General features: G+C 34.4%; 3 protein-coding genes and 1 pseudogene across 4 annotated transcripts; 2 read left to right on the top strand and 2 right to left on the bottom strand.

Moving 5' to 3' along the window:
• Window positions 1-2,629: 2,629 nt before the first annotated feature.
• LOC146905680 (polygalacturonase inhibitor pseudogene) lies at window positions 2,630-3,883 on the top strand (annotated as a pseudogene). Its single transcript, XR_015018198.1, has one exon. The product of XR_015018198.1 is annotated as a polygalacturonase inhibitor pseudogene (transcript).
• Window positions 3,884-7,108: 3,225 nt separating this feature from the next.
• LOC146905679 (uncharacterized) lies at window positions 7,109-8,123 on the top strand. The gene has a single exon (XM_085723565.1). The coding sequence runs from the start codon at window positions 7,236-7,238 to the stop codon at window positions 7,911-7,913; it is 678 nt and encodes a 225-aa protein (XP_085579691.1). The 5' UTR covers window positions 7,109-7,235; the 3' UTR covers window positions 7,914-8,123.
• Window positions 8,124-9,502: 1,379 nt separating this feature from the next.
• Window positions 9,503-14,924, bottom strand: LOC146905678 (sulfite oxidase-like). Its single transcript, XM_085723564.1, has 12 exons — window positions 14,810-14,924; window positions 14,062-14,177; window positions 13,901-13,963; window positions 13,173-13,209; window positions 12,951-13,032; window positions 12,413-12,531; window positions 12,204-12,299; window positions 11,500-11,610; window positions 11,309-11,410; window positions 11,113-11,160; window positions 10,747-10,965; window positions 9,503-9,852 (listed from the first exon to the last, which is right to left on the bottom strand). The coding sequence occupies exons 1-12, from the start codon at window positions 14,882-14,884 to the stop codon at window positions 9,736-9,738; spliced, it is 1,185 nt and encodes a 394-aa protein (XP_085579690.1). The 5' UTR covers window positions 14,885-14,924; the 3' UTR covers window positions 9,503-9,735.
• A 1,116-nt stretch (window positions 14,925-16,040) lies between these two features.
• LOC146905677 (Peptidase family M48 family protein) lies at window positions 16,041-21,570 on the bottom strand. Its single transcript, XM_085723563.1, has 9 exons — window positions 21,068-21,570; window positions 20,670-20,727; window positions 19,333-19,400; window positions 18,520-18,699; window positions 18,162-18,258; window positions 17,529-17,638; window positions 17,287-17,420; window positions 17,001-17,189; window positions 16,041-16,412 (listed from the first exon to the last, which is right to left on the bottom strand). The coding sequence occupies exons 1-8, from the start codon at window positions 21,278-21,280 to the stop codon at window positions 17,048-17,050; spliced, it is 1,002 nt and encodes a 333-aa protein (XP_085579689.1). The 5' UTR covers window positions 21,281-21,570; the 3' UTR covers window positions 16,041-16,412; window positions 17,001-17,047.
• Between the last annotated feature and the right edge of the window lie 186 nt (window positions 21,571-21,756).

Raw genomic sequence — 21,756 nt, 5'->3', positions numbered from 1 at the left:
ATTAAATTTTCATATTTTTTTTCTAATAGAGAAATGAAGATATTAAAGATAAAAAATATGCATTGATATTTGTGACAGAGTCAACTGTGTCAAGTAATATGGGACGGAGGGAGTAACAAGTCTTTAACAAAACTCTCTCTCTCTCTCCATCTCTTTTGTGAGCCGTCGGCTGAAACCCTAGTTAAAACTAAACCATGAACCATGGATGTAAATGATATGTCTCAAAGTGCATGTATGGCTTTGAGATAATAATTCTACTTCTGAATTCCTTAACATGTGCTTTAAGGTCACAAGTTAGCATGATAAAAAAGAGTATTCCTTTATGATGATGAATATGTTAATTATTAGGACCATATTAAATCTTTTTTTTTCAATTCTAAAAAATTGATAATTGATTTTTTTTTCTTCTGATTAATGTAATTCCATCGAATGTTGGGTCTTCATAAATTTTGGGTCTACACGAATTTATGCATTTGATTGTACTTTTGTTACAAACATTGTTTTTACTTTCAACATTTCTCACACCATTTTCGATATTCATCGGTGCAATTCAAAACTCTTCCTTAAATATTACTTTTTGTATCCATCAATCTTTAATTCTAGCAATATAAATAAGGGAAATGCTAACCGGTGCCCTCGGGGCACTGGTTAGGATACTAAAAAAAGAAATTTTATAGTAATTAATGTAGTGAAAATTATGTAATTAATCCATAAAATGTTTCCTTTTTTAGTAATGCTTACCTTTTATGGTGTGCTTAACCAGTGCTCCGGGGGCACCAGTTAGCATGACCCTTTCTTCAAGCAGCTTGATTATCTCATTTTTTTTTTTTTTTTACATTTTTAATGATTTGAATATTTCCTCTATCTTTGAAAAATTTGTAAAAAGAAATATTGGAAGAAAAATTTTGTTGTAACCAAAAAAAGAATGAACATTTTTGCAATCAATTTTGTGAATTAACATATCAATTATAATCAATAATCAGTTATAATAAAATTCGTATTACATCATTTTTTCAATGCCAAAATTATGTAAAACTGATTTCTCCTTAAAATGTCCATCTCTCTTATATAAAAAAAATAGGGTTAAATATGTTTTTGGTCCCTATAAATATGTCAACTTTTCGTTTTATTCCCTCTAAAATTTTCTTTCAACTTTTAGTCCCTATAAAATTTTCAATCACTACTTTTGGTCCCTATTTTTAATTTAATTTTTGTATTTTTTTAATGAAACTGTGCAGAAATGTGTAAAATATTCTAAAAAAAATTAGAATTTTTTAACAAAACACAAATTAAATATGAATTTTTAACTGTAAAAAATATAAAATTTCATATTAAATTCATGTAGAACAATACATGATAAACTTATATGATATTGAACCCATTTGAAGAGTAAAATTGGAGATCAATATTGAACAACACAAAACATATAAGGTAGAACAATACATGATAAATTTATATGATATTGATCAATATTTGATTCTATACAGTTTTTATGGACAAAAGTATTTCCGACACCTTGTACTTGAGACAAAAAATTGTGTTGTGATTTAATGAGAGATAATAATTTTAGTTTTTGTCGTGTCTCTTACCTCTAACTTATCATGTTATTTTAAAACAATTGTACAACTGAAATTGACTTATCATTTATTTGTTCTTAGATCAAACGCAATGTCAGGGGCTGTCATTTTAATATGCACCTCGTGGTCATTTCTAGACTCTAGTGCTATTATACAAGAAGATGGTCATTTTTTTTTAGCTGTGCTATATCTCGCGATAAGCATGCTCACGAACGTATCACGAATGCGCTTTTTCTTATATTTCTTTCCTATATAACAACTATTAACAAAACTAAAAGATCACATACCATGTGTTTTATCACATGTGTTTTATCAAAATGAAAAAAGGACCCACCCTTGAGAAAGAAAAAACAATCCACCGTCACACCGTTTTTCTAGATTAATTTTTAAGCCAACGTGTTGCTAAATCTATCTATTGCAAAAATAAGAAGCTATATATACAATCAGTTCAACCCAACTAAATGTAGTTTCATAACACTTATAGCAACTTTAAAATGCAATCATCAGCAATGAAGCGAGGTGAGATATATGGTCGTGGTCTTATTTTAGAGTTAAGAAGAAGTGAAAATAACGCAAACTGATGGGCTAATATCGCTCGGGACAAATTCGCGATTAATATTGTCGCTATTTCCAGCATTACTCTTTTTTTTTTTTTTTTTTATATGCACCACAGTCTACGGAGGTCGATTAGTTCCCACGTTTCTCATGCATTCAATTAAATTGATATTTATATTATATTTTCCTCGTGGGTTTTTCTTCTTTCTGACATTCGAAAAAGAAAAAACTTTTTCCTCCTTATCTTTTCCTTTACTTTTGAATTTGTATCAAGATATAAACATTTTCCCAAATGCTATTTATCAAGAAAAAAAATATCAAGAATTCTTCAAGAATAAAGAGTAGTCAATCACAATGCACTATTTGCCACAATTCAAGGAGGTGTGGCTAAAAAATAGGAAGTGGACAAATAAATCATGCAATTAAAACTTGCCACATGTGTCTTGAAAAATTTTTGATGCTATTTTTCTAGATAAATAACATTTTCCCATTTAACTACATGATTCATGCAAGGTACTTTATATAAAGGAGTTTTGGATTCTATAAATACCCTTTATATATTTCTAACTCCAACTTCAACAGCCACCGAAGTTACTACACAAAATGGAGATAAAGTCCATTTTCCTCCTCCTCCTCCTCTTCCTCCCTTCCTTAACTTTCTCTCTAATTTCTTCACCACCACGCCCAAACCTCTGCCACCCGGACGACGAAAAAGTCCTCCTCAAGATCAAAGACTACTTCCACAATACAAGCCTCTTCTCAACCTGGATCCCACACACAGACTGTTGCAAATGGCGTATAGTCTCTTGCAAGAAAATCCCAAAAACAACCATCCATCGTGTCAACTTCCTTGAGATAGATGGCGCTGATGATCTTGTCGGTACAATTCCGCCCCTCATCGCCGATCTACCTTACCTCGAGACCCTCATTTTCCGCCTCCTCCCTAACCTCACTGGTCCTATTCCTCAAGCCATTGCAAGACTGCCTCACCTTAAATTGGTCCTCCTTAATTGGAACAGCCTAACTGGTCCTATCCCTGATTACTTTAGCAAACTCACCAATTTAGCCACCTTAGGGCTTAATAACAACCATTTAACCGGTCCAATTCCCGCTTACCTCGGCCGCCTTCCTAAACTTCAAGGACTAGACTTGTACGACAACCATTTAACCGGTCCAATACCGGACACCTTCGGGTCATTCAAGCCTGGTTCTCAGGTCTCCTTGTCCAACAACTTGTTATCAGGGCCAATCCCAAGATCGTTGGGCACAGTTAATTTCAGTATTTTCGAGGCTGCTGGGAACCGGTTGACCGGTGATGCATCTTTCTTGTTCGGGAAAAGTAAGACTGAGTTAGCTCACCTGGACTTGTCGCGAAACAAGTTGTCGTTCGACCTCGGTAAGGTGGTGATGCCAGTGGGACAACTGGACTCGAATTTGCTTGTCTTGCGGTTGGAAAATAACATGATATATGGAAAGTTGCCAGCTTGGTTAGGCCAAGTGCCAGGGTTGTACAATTTCAACGTGAGCTACAACCAGCTTTGTGGTCCTATACCGACGATTGGAGGGAAGTTGCAAGGGTTTGATGCATCGTCGTTTTCGCATAATAAGTGCTTGTGTGGTTCTCCTTTGCCCCCTTGTAAGTGAGTAATTAGTACTCTCTCGGTTACACATTTATCGGCCTCATTTGACATGGGTCATCTGTAAGAAAATGTGTTAAAATTAAAATAATAGTAACAATGTTGGGTGTGGAACTCTTTTTTGAGTAAGGGTAATATGGGATCCTATCTAGCTTCATGGAAAGTTTGTTAGGATTCTCTTTCACTAATTTCAGGTATTGACTGCGGCAGAGAAGTTTTAGCTAATGTTCCTGCTAGTTCTTACACCAAAAACTTATATCCATCAACTCTTCACAATTTTTTGCCAACATAACATTCAGGAAGCCTGTTTTAAGGATTGAAATGATCAACATTTGAATGTCATATCCATCAGCAAAAGAAATAACAGTCCAGAAGGCAATGAAAATGAGTAAATGACATTTCTTGCTCAAATACCAAAATTGCAAGCAATTTATAACTATTACTAGATACAGAAAATTGGCATTTTACTAAACACCATGATTAGCCCAGCCACCTTATCTAATATAATATGCAAAAGTCAATGACAATTGTTCCTAATAATACAAAGGAAATGCTAATTTGAGTCCTTAGCGCTAAAACCACACTGAATCCATTACATATGCACAGTAAACCTTGATGAAGTAACATTTAAGACAAAAGGAATATGCAGAAAACTAACTATTAAAAAAATGAAGTTAAAGCGGGAAAGAAAAGGTAGGAACTAGGAACTACCTCATCACCAAGGAGGGGGAGGTTGCTGCTAGACATGAAAATGAAACTAGAAAATAAAAGTTGTTGCAGAGACCACTAACAAAGAAATAGAGAAAATTGATAATCCAATTACTTTTTTATATTTTTATTTTAAGATCAGCGAATTTCCACACTAACAAAGTTGTTGCAGTGGCATTGCCAAGACCCTAGGTTATATATATATATATATAATGGATACATTTACTCCAAGAGTAAGTCTAAAGAGTTACTCCAAATCTTAACCTTTAATTGTATTCTATTTGGTTATGAGTTCGGGAGACAATATGTCCCTCCAGCTGTCAAGTTTCACCTATTGATCACTCTAAGGTTATATGCAATTTTAAAGGGTGTAGGGTCGTCAAACCGACATATGTCAATAGGTGTATGCAAGGGATATTTGAGTGGGGAATAACTCTCTCAGTGGTAATTGAAACATAGTTGAATTGGTAATCCTAAATTGTCATCTAAAGGTTATAACTTCTTCTATGAATCTTAGAAGTTCATAACATATTCAATATTACTTTAGTAGTTCTACAAGTGGGGAGCCTTATCTCATCTACTTTACTAAGGAGGGGTGATAACACATTGCATCTCAGTTTTGTTAGTCGTTTTTTATGCATTTTCCAGTTGAGTTCGGTGTAATTATGGGGTATTAGAAGCCATAATTGACAAAAAAGCAAGAAAACACAAGAAGTGGCAAATCGGGCCACGATTTTATGCAATCAGACGCTGATTTTAAGACTCGAAACAACATTTTGATTCGACATAATTCGGGCCACAAATTGCCCCATTCGGGGCCCAATTTTGGAGGCGCGTGCAAGAGAAATTTGAATTTATGTTGATTTCGGGCCACAATTTCTTGTATCGGGGCCCGATTTTTTATGTGTCTATATAAGAAAAACGCATTTCTGAAGGCCAGGTTCGAAATTTTAGAGAGGAAAGACATATTTTGGAGTTGACCAACTGAAGATCCGGTGGGAGACCGCCAAAACTCATAGTCAGTCCTCCGATACATGTAATGAATCTTTATTCTGAATTACTTAGGTCGCTTACCTTGTGGTTGAGACTTAGATGAATCTGATGTAATTGTATGTCTTCATAATTTGTATGAACTCCATGGAATATCAATGAAAACCATGTTTTATTCAGATTTCCTTATGTTTAATGTTGTTTGTATGTTTATGATTGACTACTAGCACTAGCATATTGAATGTGTGAATTGATCTTAGAACTTGAATGACCGCTAGTTGTGGCTTTTGAATCTAATCTAGGAAATATGGTTAACCTAAGTAATTAAGCTAGAGATAGACAATTATTAGGTTATGATTTAGAGATTAATGGCCCACTTAAACCTCTAACGGTTTCGAATTCACTTAAGAAATTAAGGGATAGTCGATTTAGGAAAGGATTCTAGGTCAAGAGATTGAGTAAAAACATTTTGTTAATCTATCGTTAAATTATGTAGACATTGATTGGAAAGGGGTGCAAATTATCATATAGAAACATCAAAGAATTTGAAGGTCTTCACCATGCTTCTCATATATTTCTAAAACCAAGTTTAATAGTCTTTTCAACAGTGTGTGTTGTTAAACCAAACCAATTGCCTTGTGCATCCCTCATTTAATCATCTTAATTATTAATGTCTTTGTTAAGTAGAAGTTAATATAGTCCCTGAGGATACATACCATCCTCCCACACACCCTTCAAACACATACCTGAATCACTGATGTTAACAAATGGGACTAGTTGACAGAGGGGACCGAGTTGTGTCCAGTCAATATTCCAAATCGATGAGTCTTCGGAGCCTACACGAAAACTATATCCTGCAGCAAAATTTGTAATGGCATGTTGAATACCGCGCCAAGTGATTGATGGTTTATTATGTTTCTTATTCATCCATAAAGACATGTTGCCCATGTATTTATGGGACAGAACTTTCACCCACAATTTATCTTTATTATGAAGCATGCTCCACACTAACTTACCAAGCAGAGCTAAATTAGTAAGTCTAGCTTCACGAATACCTAGGCCGTCAAAGGTTTGGCGGTTGTAACCATATTCCGATTAACATGATTCCAAGTTCGGAAGTTCCCATCGCCACCCCAAAGGAAACTCCTTGCCATCTTATCTAACTTGTTGCATACATAAGTAGGAAGATAGTGAAGTTGCATGGTATAAACGGGAATTGCGGTTGTGACAAACTTCACTAGGCATGTCGTGCTTTATTCAAGATATTTCCTTTCCAAGTAGCTAGTCTTTTTGAAACTTTGTCAACAACATCATTATAAATATTTCGAGAAACTCGACCCTGGACAAGAGGAAAACCAAGGTAATGTCCCAAATCCGCCACAAATTTAATAGATTAAAAGCATTAACACAATAAAAAGAGGAGAAGACACATGTTGCTTATAAATGAAAATGTTACAAGTCCCCGTGAGCTTAACTCAATTGGTAAGGGCAACGCATAGTACTATGCAATGTCTAGGTTCAAACCCCGACCACAATAAAAAAAAATAAAAATGTTATAAACATTTAATTTAAAAAAATTATAGTATAATATTTTAAAAAGAGGGGAAATAGTATTTTATTGGTAAGAAGAATTTATGTCTTCATCATAGAAACTCAACCACCTCCATTTCCCAAGAACACACACCCCTTTACAACACTCACTCCATTCATCAGAACACTCACACTCCATTCATCAGAGAAACTCAACCATCACCTCCACCACCAAAACATGCCATCTCAGGTTAACTCCGATATCCCACCCTCCTCCGCTTCCGTCGTCATGCTCTCTGCTCCCGACACCCAGGACAACCCCCAAGCTGTCTTTCACACTCCGCCGGACCAAGCCTCACTTCACTCTTCCGACGTCAATGCTGTTCCTCCCTCTGCTGGGTCCGATGTGTTAAAGGATCCTTCTGATATTTCGGAGTTTTTGGATGAAATAAAGAAGTTTTCGGAAGAGTGTGGAAAATTTAAATTAGGGTTTGGAGAAGATTTTGTGTCTGTGAATGACGATGATTCTTGCAAAGATATTCCAATGGACAAAAACTCTGTCCCAGATGAAAATGCTGTGAATGACGATGATTTTTGCAGAGAAATTGAAAGCTTTTCAAGAGAAACTGAAAGATTTTCAAGTTATGAGATTGGAGAAGGTTCTGTAAATGTTAACTTGGTTGAAGGGAACAACCACAACAGGTCAAGTGGTCAGGGTGGAGAAGTTTCTGAAAGCTATACTGTGTTTGATGTATTGAAATATCTTGCTGATACTGCTAATAAAGTAGAAGATGATGGCCTTACTTTGTTGGAATCTCTTAAGCGTGCCGGTGTTAAATTTCCTCGTCCTAGTTGGTGGTCGGACGATATGAAATCTGAACTCTTCAACTTTGATGATGAAGAGCAGAGGAAGTGAAGCTCTTCAGTGATCCATTTTTTGAGGGTATTGATGGTTCTTTCATGGATGAATGATTCCCTTGCACTTTAAATTGTCTTTTGACGTTTAACTAACTATGATGTTGTATGGTAGTAGGCTTCTAATTTCTATCATGTTTTGTTTTGAATGTTGTCTAACATTTGTAACTGTGGTTCAGAACTTTAGTTAATATTAACCACCTTATGATTATATGATTATGATCTAAATTTATGTATGCTCTTGCAGAGGATTTCCAAGATTTTCTGCAGGTAAAATCTTTGTTCCATGTGCTGCCAAATACATAGAACCGGTAATGCTGTACTCGTTGAATTGGAAAGCATTACATGACACAACAATGTGATAGCAATGCATAGCATTATTATTTTTTGTTGTTATTATTTTATTAAGTTGCTTCTTAGATGCATCAATTGAAAATGAAGTTTGTGTCATATTTGTAAGTGAAAAAACTTCATTATCTGTAGGATCCAATCCAACAGATGGTGCCCAAGTGATTGAATTGGTGAGTATAAGGCATAATGCTCCAAACACACAAGTCTCAAGACGAACCTTGTCTTGTGTATTTGTTGTGTAAATGGTCACCCCTGCTCATATATAGCATTAAGTTCCTGTAATTTTTAATGGGTTTAGTAAAAGTATCTGGAAAAGCTTTACAAAGTGGGTAGGTTGGTAACTCAACAAAGAACGATGGATAGGAGATGAAGGGTGCTGATTTTGGACCTGCTAGGGGTCTGTTTTTTTCGGTCCTTGGTGCTGTTCGCTTTGTTATAGGGCATGTATCTTTGGGTAGTTTGTTTTTCTCCTTTCATTTTTCTGTTTCTGTTCTGTTTTGCCCAGGGGCTTGTGCTGACTCGGTTTTGTGTGCGTTTGGCTTTGGTTCCTGTTGTTTCTGTTAGCCTTTTCGCCTCTATCAATATATGCTGATTCAAAAAATAAAAAGGAATGGATCCTCAACATAAGGGATCTCATTCTAGTTTGAGATTTTTTAGGTAGTTTCTGACATTAAACCAAGAAAATTCCCTTTCTGTTAGGTCAGTCCCCGCAATAGCTATAGCTTTTACAATCCATGAACTCTGGGACATGATTCTCTCCCGTGAAAGATTGATTGTAGGAAATCCAGTGTGAATCTTAACCATTCATTGCTTTTTTTAAACACACTTCTGCCTGCAACAAAAAAACATGTAGGGCGTGGATTTAATTGGACAGATTTTTCACTTGAGAGGATCTGCACCCGTCAAGGCATATAACTCTGAAGCTCCTGAAGGCCAAAGATATGTATGTTGCAACCATTGATAGTTTGGATGCATCTAAACTGGTTCTGTTTTACTCTTGTGGTCACACACCCCTAACTAAAGATATAAACTAAAGATATAATAATGTCTAGACTCTAGATTCATTCTGTGCAGTTTATACCTTGCAAATCAAAATTTGACTGTGGGTACCTTTAGGACCGGTTTGGAGATTGGAGATGTAATAAAGCTATAAACGGGCATTTTGTTTAATAGCTTATGAACTTGAAGTATTCTTCGTCACGAGTCATAATATTTGAAGATATTTTAAGGTGGAATATGACAAAGTAGCATTTTTATAAAATTCAATTGGATGTTTGTGTAGTTCTTTTTTGACATTGTCATTGCGTTTACTCGGTAAAGTCATACATTATTAAAATTTTAAGCTCAACAGGCTTTGGTGAAATGTGTATTTGAGATCTAAATAACCATGCCTGTGTATATAAACACATATTTTGAGATAAACCTCTGCAATACCTCCACCAAATACATCCAATGTGGAATGGAAACAACTTTTAAGGGTTAGAATCAGTGACTTGAAGTTGTATCCGATGCCATGAAGTGTTTAATATCCCTCTCAAGTTCCAAATATCTTCAACCTTTTCAGGTTGAACATTTCCTGCTGAATCCACCTGCAAATCAGCCCAAAGTATTCATTAGATATTATAAGAGATCATTTCTTACTTTTATGATGTTTTTCGAACATTATACAAATCACTAAGGATTCTACATTCCTAACTGTAAACCCCTGTATTTTAAATTTCAATTTCTATGTCAGAAAATGATTTCTACATAAGTGAGAGAATGATAATATAATATAAACATACATACACAGCTTCTCATATGACTAAGACTGTAATTTCCTCACAACAAGGGATTCTAATTCCCACATCAAAAAACTAACACATGGTTAAGTAACATGTAGAAGACTCATTTGGTTATTTTTAGTGACAAACTTTCCAACCTCCCATATGAATAATGATATTTTCATCAAAATATCTAATTATGCTTCAGTTTTTGTGTTATCAGCAAAGAAGCATTGTATGCATGAATAATGGCTCTGTTTGTTTATGCAGTTGAGAATAATCAAATATTAAAATATGTTACACATCCTTTGAAAATTGGTAAGTACATTTATTTCCCTTTATGATACTCCTAATTCATGATCAAGAAAATACTTTAATGCATTCTACGATTTGAATAATCCCCCATTGAGAAATGATATGCTATATCAAGATAATTTAAGATTTAAACGATAGTCAATGTAAACCAGTTTTACACCGACATCAAATGAAAAATCTATTATTTTGCCAAATCATTCTACTTTTATACAAGTGTTTTGAAAATAATGATATGACATGAAAAAATGGTGATATTTCATTGAATGTCAGTGTAAAACCGATTAACAATGACAATGTTCTAATCATTAACCTCCTTAATTCTGCATGATAAACAGATCAAAGTTAATTGTTTACTGAAGACAAGAAGTTAGAAACATGAAACTTAGCAGAATAAATGTTGCATACCGCTTTGGCAATAATTTCAGTGCTTTGTTGAATTTCAGCAGAGACCTCAAAAAGCACCCATGCCCATTTGTCACTGTTGTCATCATCATCTGCTGTATAAGGAATGCCACTTTTTTGAAACCTTGAAGCTTCCATCCAACTCTTTCCTCCATCAACAGACACATCCACTCTCTCAATGCCTCTGCCACCACCTGATGCTGCATATCCACTAATTTTTACCTGCAGTGCAGGAATCATGTAAGAATTAGGATTTCATTTATGAGTCGGTTCTCTCGTTTGTGTATAGAACATATCAATATACCGGTTCTCTCGTTTGTGTATAGAACATATCAATATACCTCCAAACCTGTTATTGCACAAACTAACCTTTCCCGGCGGAATTGTGGTCATATCTTCTACAGAACATATAACACACTGCCAAAGTGAAATCAAAAGCATTAGTTACAAAAGTTTTAATTGAAAAACTTTAGGGTAACATGTGACAATGTAAATATATGTGACTTGCTTCAAGGATATTAAGTATTTTATTTTTCTTTCATCAAAATTTAGAGAATGGGAATACCTGAACAGGAAAATCCATTTGAGGTCTTCTAGATGACCAATTAATGTTATCCCAATTTACTGATGGAGGAAACATTTTGTAGTCTTTTTGCACGAAAAACCCCTGATACATGATTATGTTACAATTCTGGGTCATTGTGAAAACGAATGTTTTATAGCTATTTCAGAACAACTTTACATAACATATCAGACCTGGCATTCTTCTGCTATGATATTGATAGCTTCCAGCCATTTAACAGACCGAGCTCCAATAACGCCAGGAACAACCACACGTAATGGATAACCATGATCCCTATTAAGAGGCTAACAGAAATAAACAAGATATGAAACTGAGATTACAATATCAGATTAATATAACATCACACTATATATGCCACAATATCCAATGGAACAAACAAAATTAAATAAAAAACACAAAATGAAGAAAAAGAAAATAACCCTTCAAATTGCAAATTAAGGTTTGAAACATTTATTGTTGAAGAAAACAGTTATCTACTACATTTTCTTTGTATGCTTCTATCATAGTTCATTCATAAACTCTTTCGAACCCACTTTGTAATAGATAACTTTATAGGTAATGAGTGTTATACATAATTTGATTAGGGTTTAGGGTTTATGCACGACAATTGAGCACATGTTATGAATGATTAGGCTTCAATCAGGGGGAAAATGTACATTGAAAAATTTAACTTTACAATTTGCAAAAGAAACCAAAGAGAAAGGATAAGAATGCACTGCATTGGTCCTAAATATTTTTGCTGAGTTGAATGGTATCATCATGGAATGAATCATAGCATAATTTTTTTTTTTATTGTTTCATAAAGATAGTAATGAAAGCCATGATATAAAACATTGGAATGGACAAAATGCAAAACATGAAGGAGATAATCACTTACTTCTCCATTCATCTCATAAGCAAGTAGAACATCGGCTTCAGGATTTGTAGCTTGACTGAGGGTAATTGATGCCTTGTATGGACCTCCATTTTCCTCCTATACTTTTTTTGAGATTTACCAAAACAACAAAGGTATGTTCATGGATGAAATAAAAAAAAAATGAAAGAATCTGAAATCTCTGAATTACAGTTAGAACGTGTAGCCATTACCTTACACTGATCAATGCTTACAAATTCGACATGTTTTCCTCCAAATTCAGTGGTACTCGTCAACTTTGGTATTCCAACAAGCTCAAGAACATCGCTCAATTTAGCACCACCCCAAACAGCTGAGAGAATAATATATTCAATGTTATATTTTCAGCTCCAAAGTTTTTCACAGTCTTGAGCAGAAATATGCGAACAAATAAACAATATAATTGTAATATTGTATAAAACCAAACAAAAATACTTTTTCTGACAAAATTTGATAGAAAAGCTCACAGAATCATAGTTCTAAATTGTGGTCTGCAATCACAATTGCATCATAAATAACAATTTTATAGGTCTCCGCAATGACATCGCAATTGTGGCCACATTTTCTCTCATTTTACCGTAGTATAAAACTTCACCTACAATTGAAAACGCGGTCGAAAACCATGCCAGGAATAATGAAATTTTATGAAATTATTCACATTTTCACAGGCTGTTGTTAAAAGAATCAAAAGATGTTTGAGTCGTCAGTGTCCCAAAAAATGTAAATACTAACCATTTCCAATGGCAGACACACCCCAACCAACTCCCTTAACTGTTTTAATTTTGCTCATAGCAGTTCTTCTATTTCCAGCACACTGAAACCCCCCAGAGGGAAAATCAAGTTCATTTTCTGGATGCAACCAACAATACACACAAAACCAAAACAATGCGGTTCTTCTTCCATGCAACCCTATATCATTTGATAGAAATTAGTATGAACTTATATCCTACCAACCTGTAGCGTGGCGGTAACATTGTACTTGGGAAGCATCCTGTAATCAAATATCAGGGTGAGTTTTCTGTTTGATAGGAAATGAATTGGAAATACGGCATCCCAAGGGCCTAACGAAGTAAAATTAATTACTTCGTCGGTTTGTCTCAAATTATTTGTCACTTTATCGAAAAAGTATTAATTACTCCCTCTGGTCACATTTATAAGCAACTTTTACCTTTTTAGATTCATTAAATAAGTGATGTATCTAGACTATATTATATTCTAGATACATTAGTTATTTAATGAACCTAAAAAAGCAAAAGTTGCTTATAAATATGACCGGAGGGAGTATATTTTTGTAACAAGGCCTTTATTTGTAAATAAATCAATAACTTTATTATTGGTATCTCAACTTTCGGATCCTCTATAGTTTCTGCACCATAAAACTCACAGCAGACCCTGGATTTAAGTTTAAAAAAAATTCATTTTGATCCAATGGCTCTCCAACAGGCTGCATGGTGAAGCCGCCACATAGGATTGAAGTACATCCTAAATTCTTCTACTTAACTACTTTAATAACAGAATTTTATTTAAAAAAAATATTTTACCTTAGAATTGAGTTTAGTTAATGATTTTTTTAAGATGAATTCATTCTTTAGAGAACAAATAAAATGAGACGGAGGGAGTATATGATACCATTAGTTGTTGATATTCGAAAATTTAGCTAAGATTCCTAAACCAGTACCTACCTGATATCTTCCATAAAAAGTTGTTTGGGATTTTCTATCAGTCCAGATATTGACACACAGTATCTGCTCTGCCAAACATGTCATAAGAAAAGAAGTTAAAATTCGTCTACATTGTACACCAGTGACCAAAGAAGTATAATCTCACAAGATCAACATATTACTTTTCAATGTCATCAACTATTGGTATGGGGCCGTGATTTCTCTTGTAGAATAAGTCTGCAGGAGTCAAATATGATGAAATCAAGGCAGATTGCGGTGGCTCGGCATTGAAAGGTTCCTGGGGAGAAACAGTTAATTGCATTTGAGAAACAGATATCTGAAAACATTTGTGAGAAAATATGCAAAATGTATATGAAATATATATCACAGGGTCAATTCAAGAACCATTGGACTGGACCATATACAATTTGAATTTTAATATTGATACAGTGAACAAATATTTTACATAAATATCAAGTTATATCGAATTATTTAGTAAGTTTTACAAAATTTTCGAAGTCATGAACTATTACTAACTGTAAACATTGAAACATTAGTGTCATAAAGCTATACTCATGGCCGACGAAACTATACTAAGTCATCACTGTCTTACAAAAATGTGAAGTTGTCACAACTGTTATTTTTTGTACTTAGAAAAAATCCAGGTACTCATCCTAAGCTCGACACAACGTCGCATATAACAACGGAGAAGAACCCTCATGCTTATTATATTACAATTGTGTATACTCAGGTTAAGGCAAGTTCTGCGGTAGACGACTTTCATAGGTAACCCACCATTGACCGATACGTTAAAATCATTTGAAACTCGATATAAATAGCAATGTATATAGAATATGGTTATAAAAAAAAAAAAAAAAAAAAAAGGAAATAAATTTGTGAATAAATAATGAAAATGGAATTTGAGCTTGCCTTGGAGTTAATTTGAAGAGAGGGGTGACGAATAGGTTCTTTAGAATAATCTGAAGGACCTGTGATTCCCGGCATTGTTCGATTTGAAGATGGTGGCAAATAACAACCATAGCGTGTCATTGTACATGAAATTTATAACATGTGCTATACATGAGTGGAGGATGACAATGGTGGGTCCCATTCAAACATATATGATAGACACGTGGAGCATTTGCATTCTGCTGACATGTTAGCCACTTCAATTCCTTACCATTGGTTCTGTTTCTTCACTTGCCATGCTATCTTTGTCCTTTTCTGACTAGTCTTTAATTTGATACCAGTTTTAGTTAATTATAATTTGTATTACTCAGAAAAAGCAAGGAACCTTGTATTGTATCTCACCGGTTTTGTTGTGTTTGTTCACTTAAGTGATTGATTACATATCCACACAAGAACCTCGTACGTACCTGACTGCTTTTGTGCCTATGTTCATTCTTTCTTTTTTGAAAAAGCATGTTCATTTCTCCACTAGGTGTATCTTTCCTGATAGTTTCTTATTTAGTTGTTCTTGGCCTTTCTTTGCCTATAACAATTAAATTATCCTCAATGATGTACTTTCAATACTATGCAATTTATATAGTAAGTACAAGTCAATTGGTAGCTGCAAAAGATTTGATATGTTGAGACACATATTCAAACTCGGGATTCTCTATTTCTCTACACTTAAGATGTGTGATTCTCACATTTAGACTATTTAACAAAAAAAAAAATTACTCTAAAATCTACATGTCAAAACTATGGAATCTGATATTCAAACAGAATAGTTGATATCACACTCTATCTCTAATACTATCCTTCATAATCTTATCTGGTCTAGTCTAGTATCTTTATACATCCAGCATAGCATTCTCGCCTTTACACTACGATAATCTTACTTACATGATAATAGATTGTTGTTCAACACTATGTCTCATACAACATCAATGATCATACTGTTGTACGATCAAGCTTTTCCTATACTTTGAACAATACCTTTTTATCACATTGAGTCCACCTCCGCTTGCATATGATGGTTTACATCTCTTTCGATATTTCTCGGTCGTTTTATACCATGGACTTCAAATATTTAATTGTGTCAAAAACAAATTATGACATTATTTGTCTCTTAAATAAATTCTAAATTCTAACTAAAAGCCATAATTTTGAGCTTATTTAAAAAAAAAAATCTAATTCTACCATTAAATTTACTTCATTTAGGCACTTGATATTTAACTTACTTTTAACCAAAATCAATATTACAAAATTATTTATACAATGTATATACAGGGTACATCATTTAAATCTTTCGATCATGAAATTTACATAGATGAGTTTCTAACTTGTCGGTTAATATCTAGAATATACAAGTAATTTTTGGTTTCAAAGGGGCAGAATTTCTAGAAATAATCCCTCTTATCATCAAAATTCTACTTACAGCTTGATTAATATAATAACAATCAAAATGAATATACAGGTATAGATTTACTGATCCCCGGTGTGAGGTAATAGTTTTGCAGCAGCTGTAGATCCATAATTGAATAAAAACTTAATGCTTTTCTGGACCTTTCACCATTTCTACATTGCACTACATGTTTTGTAAAGAGAAAAATAAAAAATTAGTGAGAAATGAAGGTTATCAAGTATGTAATGGTAATGGATAGATATCAAACAAATTAATAGCATATTATATGCAAGGAAAAGGCAGAGTTTTTTAAGAACAACATCACAGGCATACTTCTTAAGTATATCCTTATCTATTGTATCTTGACACTCTAACTACTTCACTAACTACAAATAAGGATGTTTTAGTAAATGAAACTCGTTTTATGATTAAAATCAATACAACTGATCAGTTTCTTAATGATTGTGTGCAACCCAAATGAGACACTAGCAACGAGACGGCAGAAGTAATATAATTTCTGTTTCTCATAAGTTCGGGTTTCTATCAAGTTAATATTACTGGTACTGATGGGAAATATACTATATATTCTTTTTATACTTAGATGCAATCCATCGTATATTATATATGTGCACAATCTACAAGTTCAAACATGTATTATAATTTATCACTTGTACAAACTGATGAATGATTATTGTCTGATGTACTAGCAATACTGACTCAGATGAAGCATAGAAACATAAAACAGAAATTGCAGAGCTTTAAGAAACTAACCATGAAGAACATTGAACTGTTGTGCATTTAGAACAATGTGGGCACTGCTAGAATTTTCGCTGTTGGTGTGATCGAATAGGTATTCCACGTTTCAAAATAGATTTATAAGCTGAACTTCTTGACCATTCATCAATTTCACTAGCACGTAGAACAGGCAGAGGATGCGAAAGTTGGCTTGTTTGAGCATTCCTAATCAAAAGAAAAATTCAGCTTCTAAATGAAAAAGTTGCGATTCAACTTTAATATCGGTGGCAGACTACAGAGATTACTAGTTACTTCTACAAACCTTATGTACCATCCAACAGGGCTGGAAGCAGCTTTTTCATAAGAGCGAGCTTGCTCCAGGAATGCATCGACATTTAGTTGATCAGCCAAAGACGGGCATCCACCGGCTAATTTCATGAGGACAGAGATGACAACCTTTTGTAGGGTTGGAAAACAAATACTTAATAATCACACCAACAAATGATACAGAAATTCTGCTTAAACCAATCTACAGATAAATTATGAATTTTGACATCAGCATACCCTAGGGTCTTGAGCAACAAGAAGAGCTGCACGATCACAAGTTAATTCAGCTGCTCGAAGCCAGCGGAATATCTGCTCTTCCAGAGCCTGAGCTATCAAACCTCCAATACCTAAAACAAATGGAGGTGATTATTAAACGAATTGGAATAGCTGGCATCAGATATGAATCAATTATTAAAAGTAGCACACAGAATGGCACTAATGTGCTCGTCTGTTCACTTTTCTCGATAAAAATAATGTAAGTTATACGATTTTGTGATTGTCTGATAAAAACCAATTATTTGATTGGGTAAAGAAGGACAAAATTGCAAATAGAATAGTTTAAATGAAAGAAAAAATTGAAAGAAAGAATTGTTGTACCAAAACTTAGTATCCCATTTATATGTAGGTACTAGGTATAGATAAACAACATTTTCAAAGATGAAAACAAGGATTATGACATTATAGAGAGATCTTTATGGCCATTATGTGGTATGAGTAACATGTATTTCTTTCCCAGTTCAATCCATAGGTGTCAGACAAAACAGTGAACATCCAACATAATTAAAATCTTCAGAATAACTTATAAGTATAACCATGTGCCTTATATACATACACATTATTAAAACCTAAAAAATGCTCCATATCACGTACCAGGTACAGTATAGGCTCCAAGAGTTAGAATATTTGCATATGTAAGCCACACACCATGATCACATTTTAGGTGACCCAACTCATGAGCCAAAACAGCCTGTGAAAAGTAAATTGATGGCAAGTCAATAGTATTTTTAAACCAGAACAATGAATATAAAATCAAAACAGGGTTTGACTAAAAAATTGATAAGGAAAGTTTGAAATGATGGTTCCCATATCCAACATCATTCACGTCAAAGTCTAACTCTTGCAAACTTATTGCTTGTTTACCATGAAGAATGGGGAGAAAACTTCTTGGATGTTATACTAGTTAAGAAATTGGGTAGAAAATTTAAAAGAACTACAAATAAATTAGAACCTGCAATTCAGCTCTTGTCAGGAGCTCCACTAGGCTAGTATGAATAACGACAAATGGCTGTTTACCACTTATAGCTAATGTATATGCATTTGGCACAGGACTTTGACGAACATATAGATCAGGGGCATTGACATTTAATATTTCTGCAGCTTCCGCCATTAAGTTGTGAAGATCAGAAAGCTGATACCACAATAACACAACATTAGTTAGTTCAATGAGGTGGCATAAGGTGACATAAATACAGAGTAACTGGATGGTTTTGTCACATAATTTACAGGTGACATCATGCCATACAGCTGAACTGCGCGGAAATGACAGAAATGGTAAAATTTGAAGAGAAGATACTAATCAGCTTTCGTATATTTAATCAGAGCAACCATTACTAAGTTGGTAACAAGTAGAGGAGCAAGTTAATTCACTGGTGCACATTGTATATAGAAATACATTCGCAATGGGATCAACACTTATTCTTCATTTGAGGAAATAACATAAAAGAAAACGGAGTTCACACATACTCTTTTAGGCTATGTCAAAATGTCAATCTGTAGTTTTTACATCACATATTGTTATACATGGAAATATCTGCACTTGTTATAAAGATAAATGCATGCACATTTTATCATGAACATATCGTTATCCCTTTTCATATAGTAAGAGTGGATTTTAACCAAAAAAAAAACACAAAACTTCGACTAGGATGCGGGTTGAATACTATTCAACACAGTTATATTTTTATCTATTATATTACATGAATGCAATTTCTTTATTGATCACACATTGAAGAAATTTTATTTCACTGACTGTTAAAGATACCTGATTTTTGGAGACAAGGACGGATGTCCCTATGTTCTCAAGGAGCATGACCTGCTCTGTTACAGTTCCTGCAACTCATATAAAGGGGACCATGTCATAACCTGAGTAACTGGATCAAAAGCTATGCATTTGAAAGTGTGCATATACAACAACAGCAACAAATCAATTTTCCCACTAGGATCTGAAAGCAAGCATATAAGCAGCAAAAATTCACAAATAGTGCAGCATATAGAAGACGTGTCATCATCCTGATATCCAGCTGAACATTTCAGATGAACAAAGCTTTTATAAATGGAAAACAATAACCATGGTGCAATCATGTCACACAACATCATGAACAGACACCAAGTCCTTGCTATTAAATTAAAATAAATACAACAAAAACAAACATCTCGCCCCTCCACCTAAATATAGCACATACAACTTGCATGATCCGTAAATAAGTATGAAGTAGTATATACCATATAGGGCTGGCATTTGATTTATAGCATGAAAGTAATATTATCTGTATACAACGTGCAAGTTTTATTTTTTAAAATATTGAATAGAAGTGATATTTCCCGGATATAACTCACAATTTCAAAAATAACTTTTTCACTTCTATCCTTCTAAAAAATTTGGGACGGGAGTACCCCATCCCAGTAAAAAGGTTAGGTAATCTGGGCCGTACCACGTGTTAACTTCGCATTAAATTTATTTCCAGCAACATGTGCTGAGCACGGGTTCCCTCCTAATTCTTGTATAAGCCTGGTGTTTCCGACTTGGGTGTACCAAGTCAATAGAAGATTGACATGTCACCAATTCCTATTACATAAATAAGTATTATGTTCATTTGTGTTGCGCGCATTCCGCATCAATACTTTATCAGTTCTAGCTCACTTAAATTGCCAATTGGCTACCGTGGCGTACAATAATGCTTTTAAATTCTCTTTCTGCATGCAAGTCATATACCCCCCATGCACGACTCGTAATCTTTTATTTTTCAAATATCGAATACAAGTTGTCCTTCTAATCTCCAACTTACAATATTTTAGCGATACATTTCCGTGGCTGTGATTGTGGCCGTAGAATCAAGGTTTTTGATGTCTCCATACAACTACAATTGCAGCCACATCAGCCATATTTATCTGAAATTAACCCATTTTCTTAAACAGCCTCTTATTTCTATGAATTTATAATAATAATCAGCAAACCCGAAATGAAAAAGGGACAGTTCCACTATCAGCTATTAAATGATTAATGGCTTAAAATTAAAACTCATGTTATCATGAAAATCAACTCGATCAAGTGATCAGATATTCGTTACAGTTCAAAGGTAAACTGCAAATGTTCAATACCTAGAAGAGCTTTTCCCACTTCTTTCAATCCCGGAATCGCTCTCAGCATCAACGTATTCTGTAAATAAAAAACAAAATCAAGCAACAAAGTATTAGTACTCATGAAGAACAAAAATATACAAACCACTAACATAAACACAGCACTATCCTGACACATACATGTACCACGATGCATAATAATTTAAGAACATATCTCGAACACAGACACAACACTGAGACACCAAACACACCTTTAATCTGAAGTGTCAGCTACTTAGAAAAAGCTACATAAGCATGAGCATTAACTAAAAATTGAACGGTTCAAGCTAGAATCTCTCAATTCCTTTAAAAGTTGCATGAGAACTAAGGACATGTTTGGATTGATGATACAAAATGGAATCAGTTAAGAGGAAAAAAACCTCTTTATCAACAGGGTGACGAAAATCATCAGCATCAAGGTCACGAAAGGCTAAAGCAGCAGAAGGTCTAGAAACAGTTAATTCAGCTGGTTTGTGATTATTCTGAACCCGAATTGATCGGATCTTTGAGTTGCCACCACCGAACCGGGCTCTAGCCGAAGGCGAAGCAAGGAAAGCGAATGGCTGAGAAAAGAAAGAAACGGAGGAAGCCATGGAAATGGAATTGTAAGAAGCGATGAGAGAGAGATAGAGAGAAATGGAATGCGGATTGTGTAGCGTGATGATATTATTATTTGGGGCTTGAAGTTGAAAGTTTGTTACGGATTGACGTAAAGGAAGTGACAACCACAGCTGCGGGTAATTCTTTCGCGCCACTTCGTTGTCTTGACTCTAATGTATGTTGTTCACTCTACTTGCGATGATGATTCATACTGTACACCACTGCGTTCGCCCAAACTAACTTGTGGCATCAAATTCTACACCAATAGCTAACTCTGTCATTACGGCTAAATAAACCATACAAGCATACTCTTATGATATCAAAAATTATTTTTTGTGGATGATATCTTCCATTAATATTCTATCAATACAAGCCTCTTTTGTGTTTATTAATAATCTCGTGCTTACGTTGCTAAAATAATAATAATAACAGTATTACTTTTCCCACCCTATGGCTTTCCTCGCGCGCC

This window comes from Medicago sativa, chromosome 7, assembly GCF_051527215.1.
Source record: "Medicago sativa cultivar Bolivia chromosome 7, Bolivia_mono, whole genome shotgun sequence".
Classification (NCBI taxonomy): domain Eukaryota; kingdom Viridiplantae; phylum Streptophyta; class Magnoliopsida; order Fabales; family Fabaceae; genus Medicago; species Medicago sativa.
This window is presented reverse-complemented; position numbering and strand designations above follow the sequence as displayed.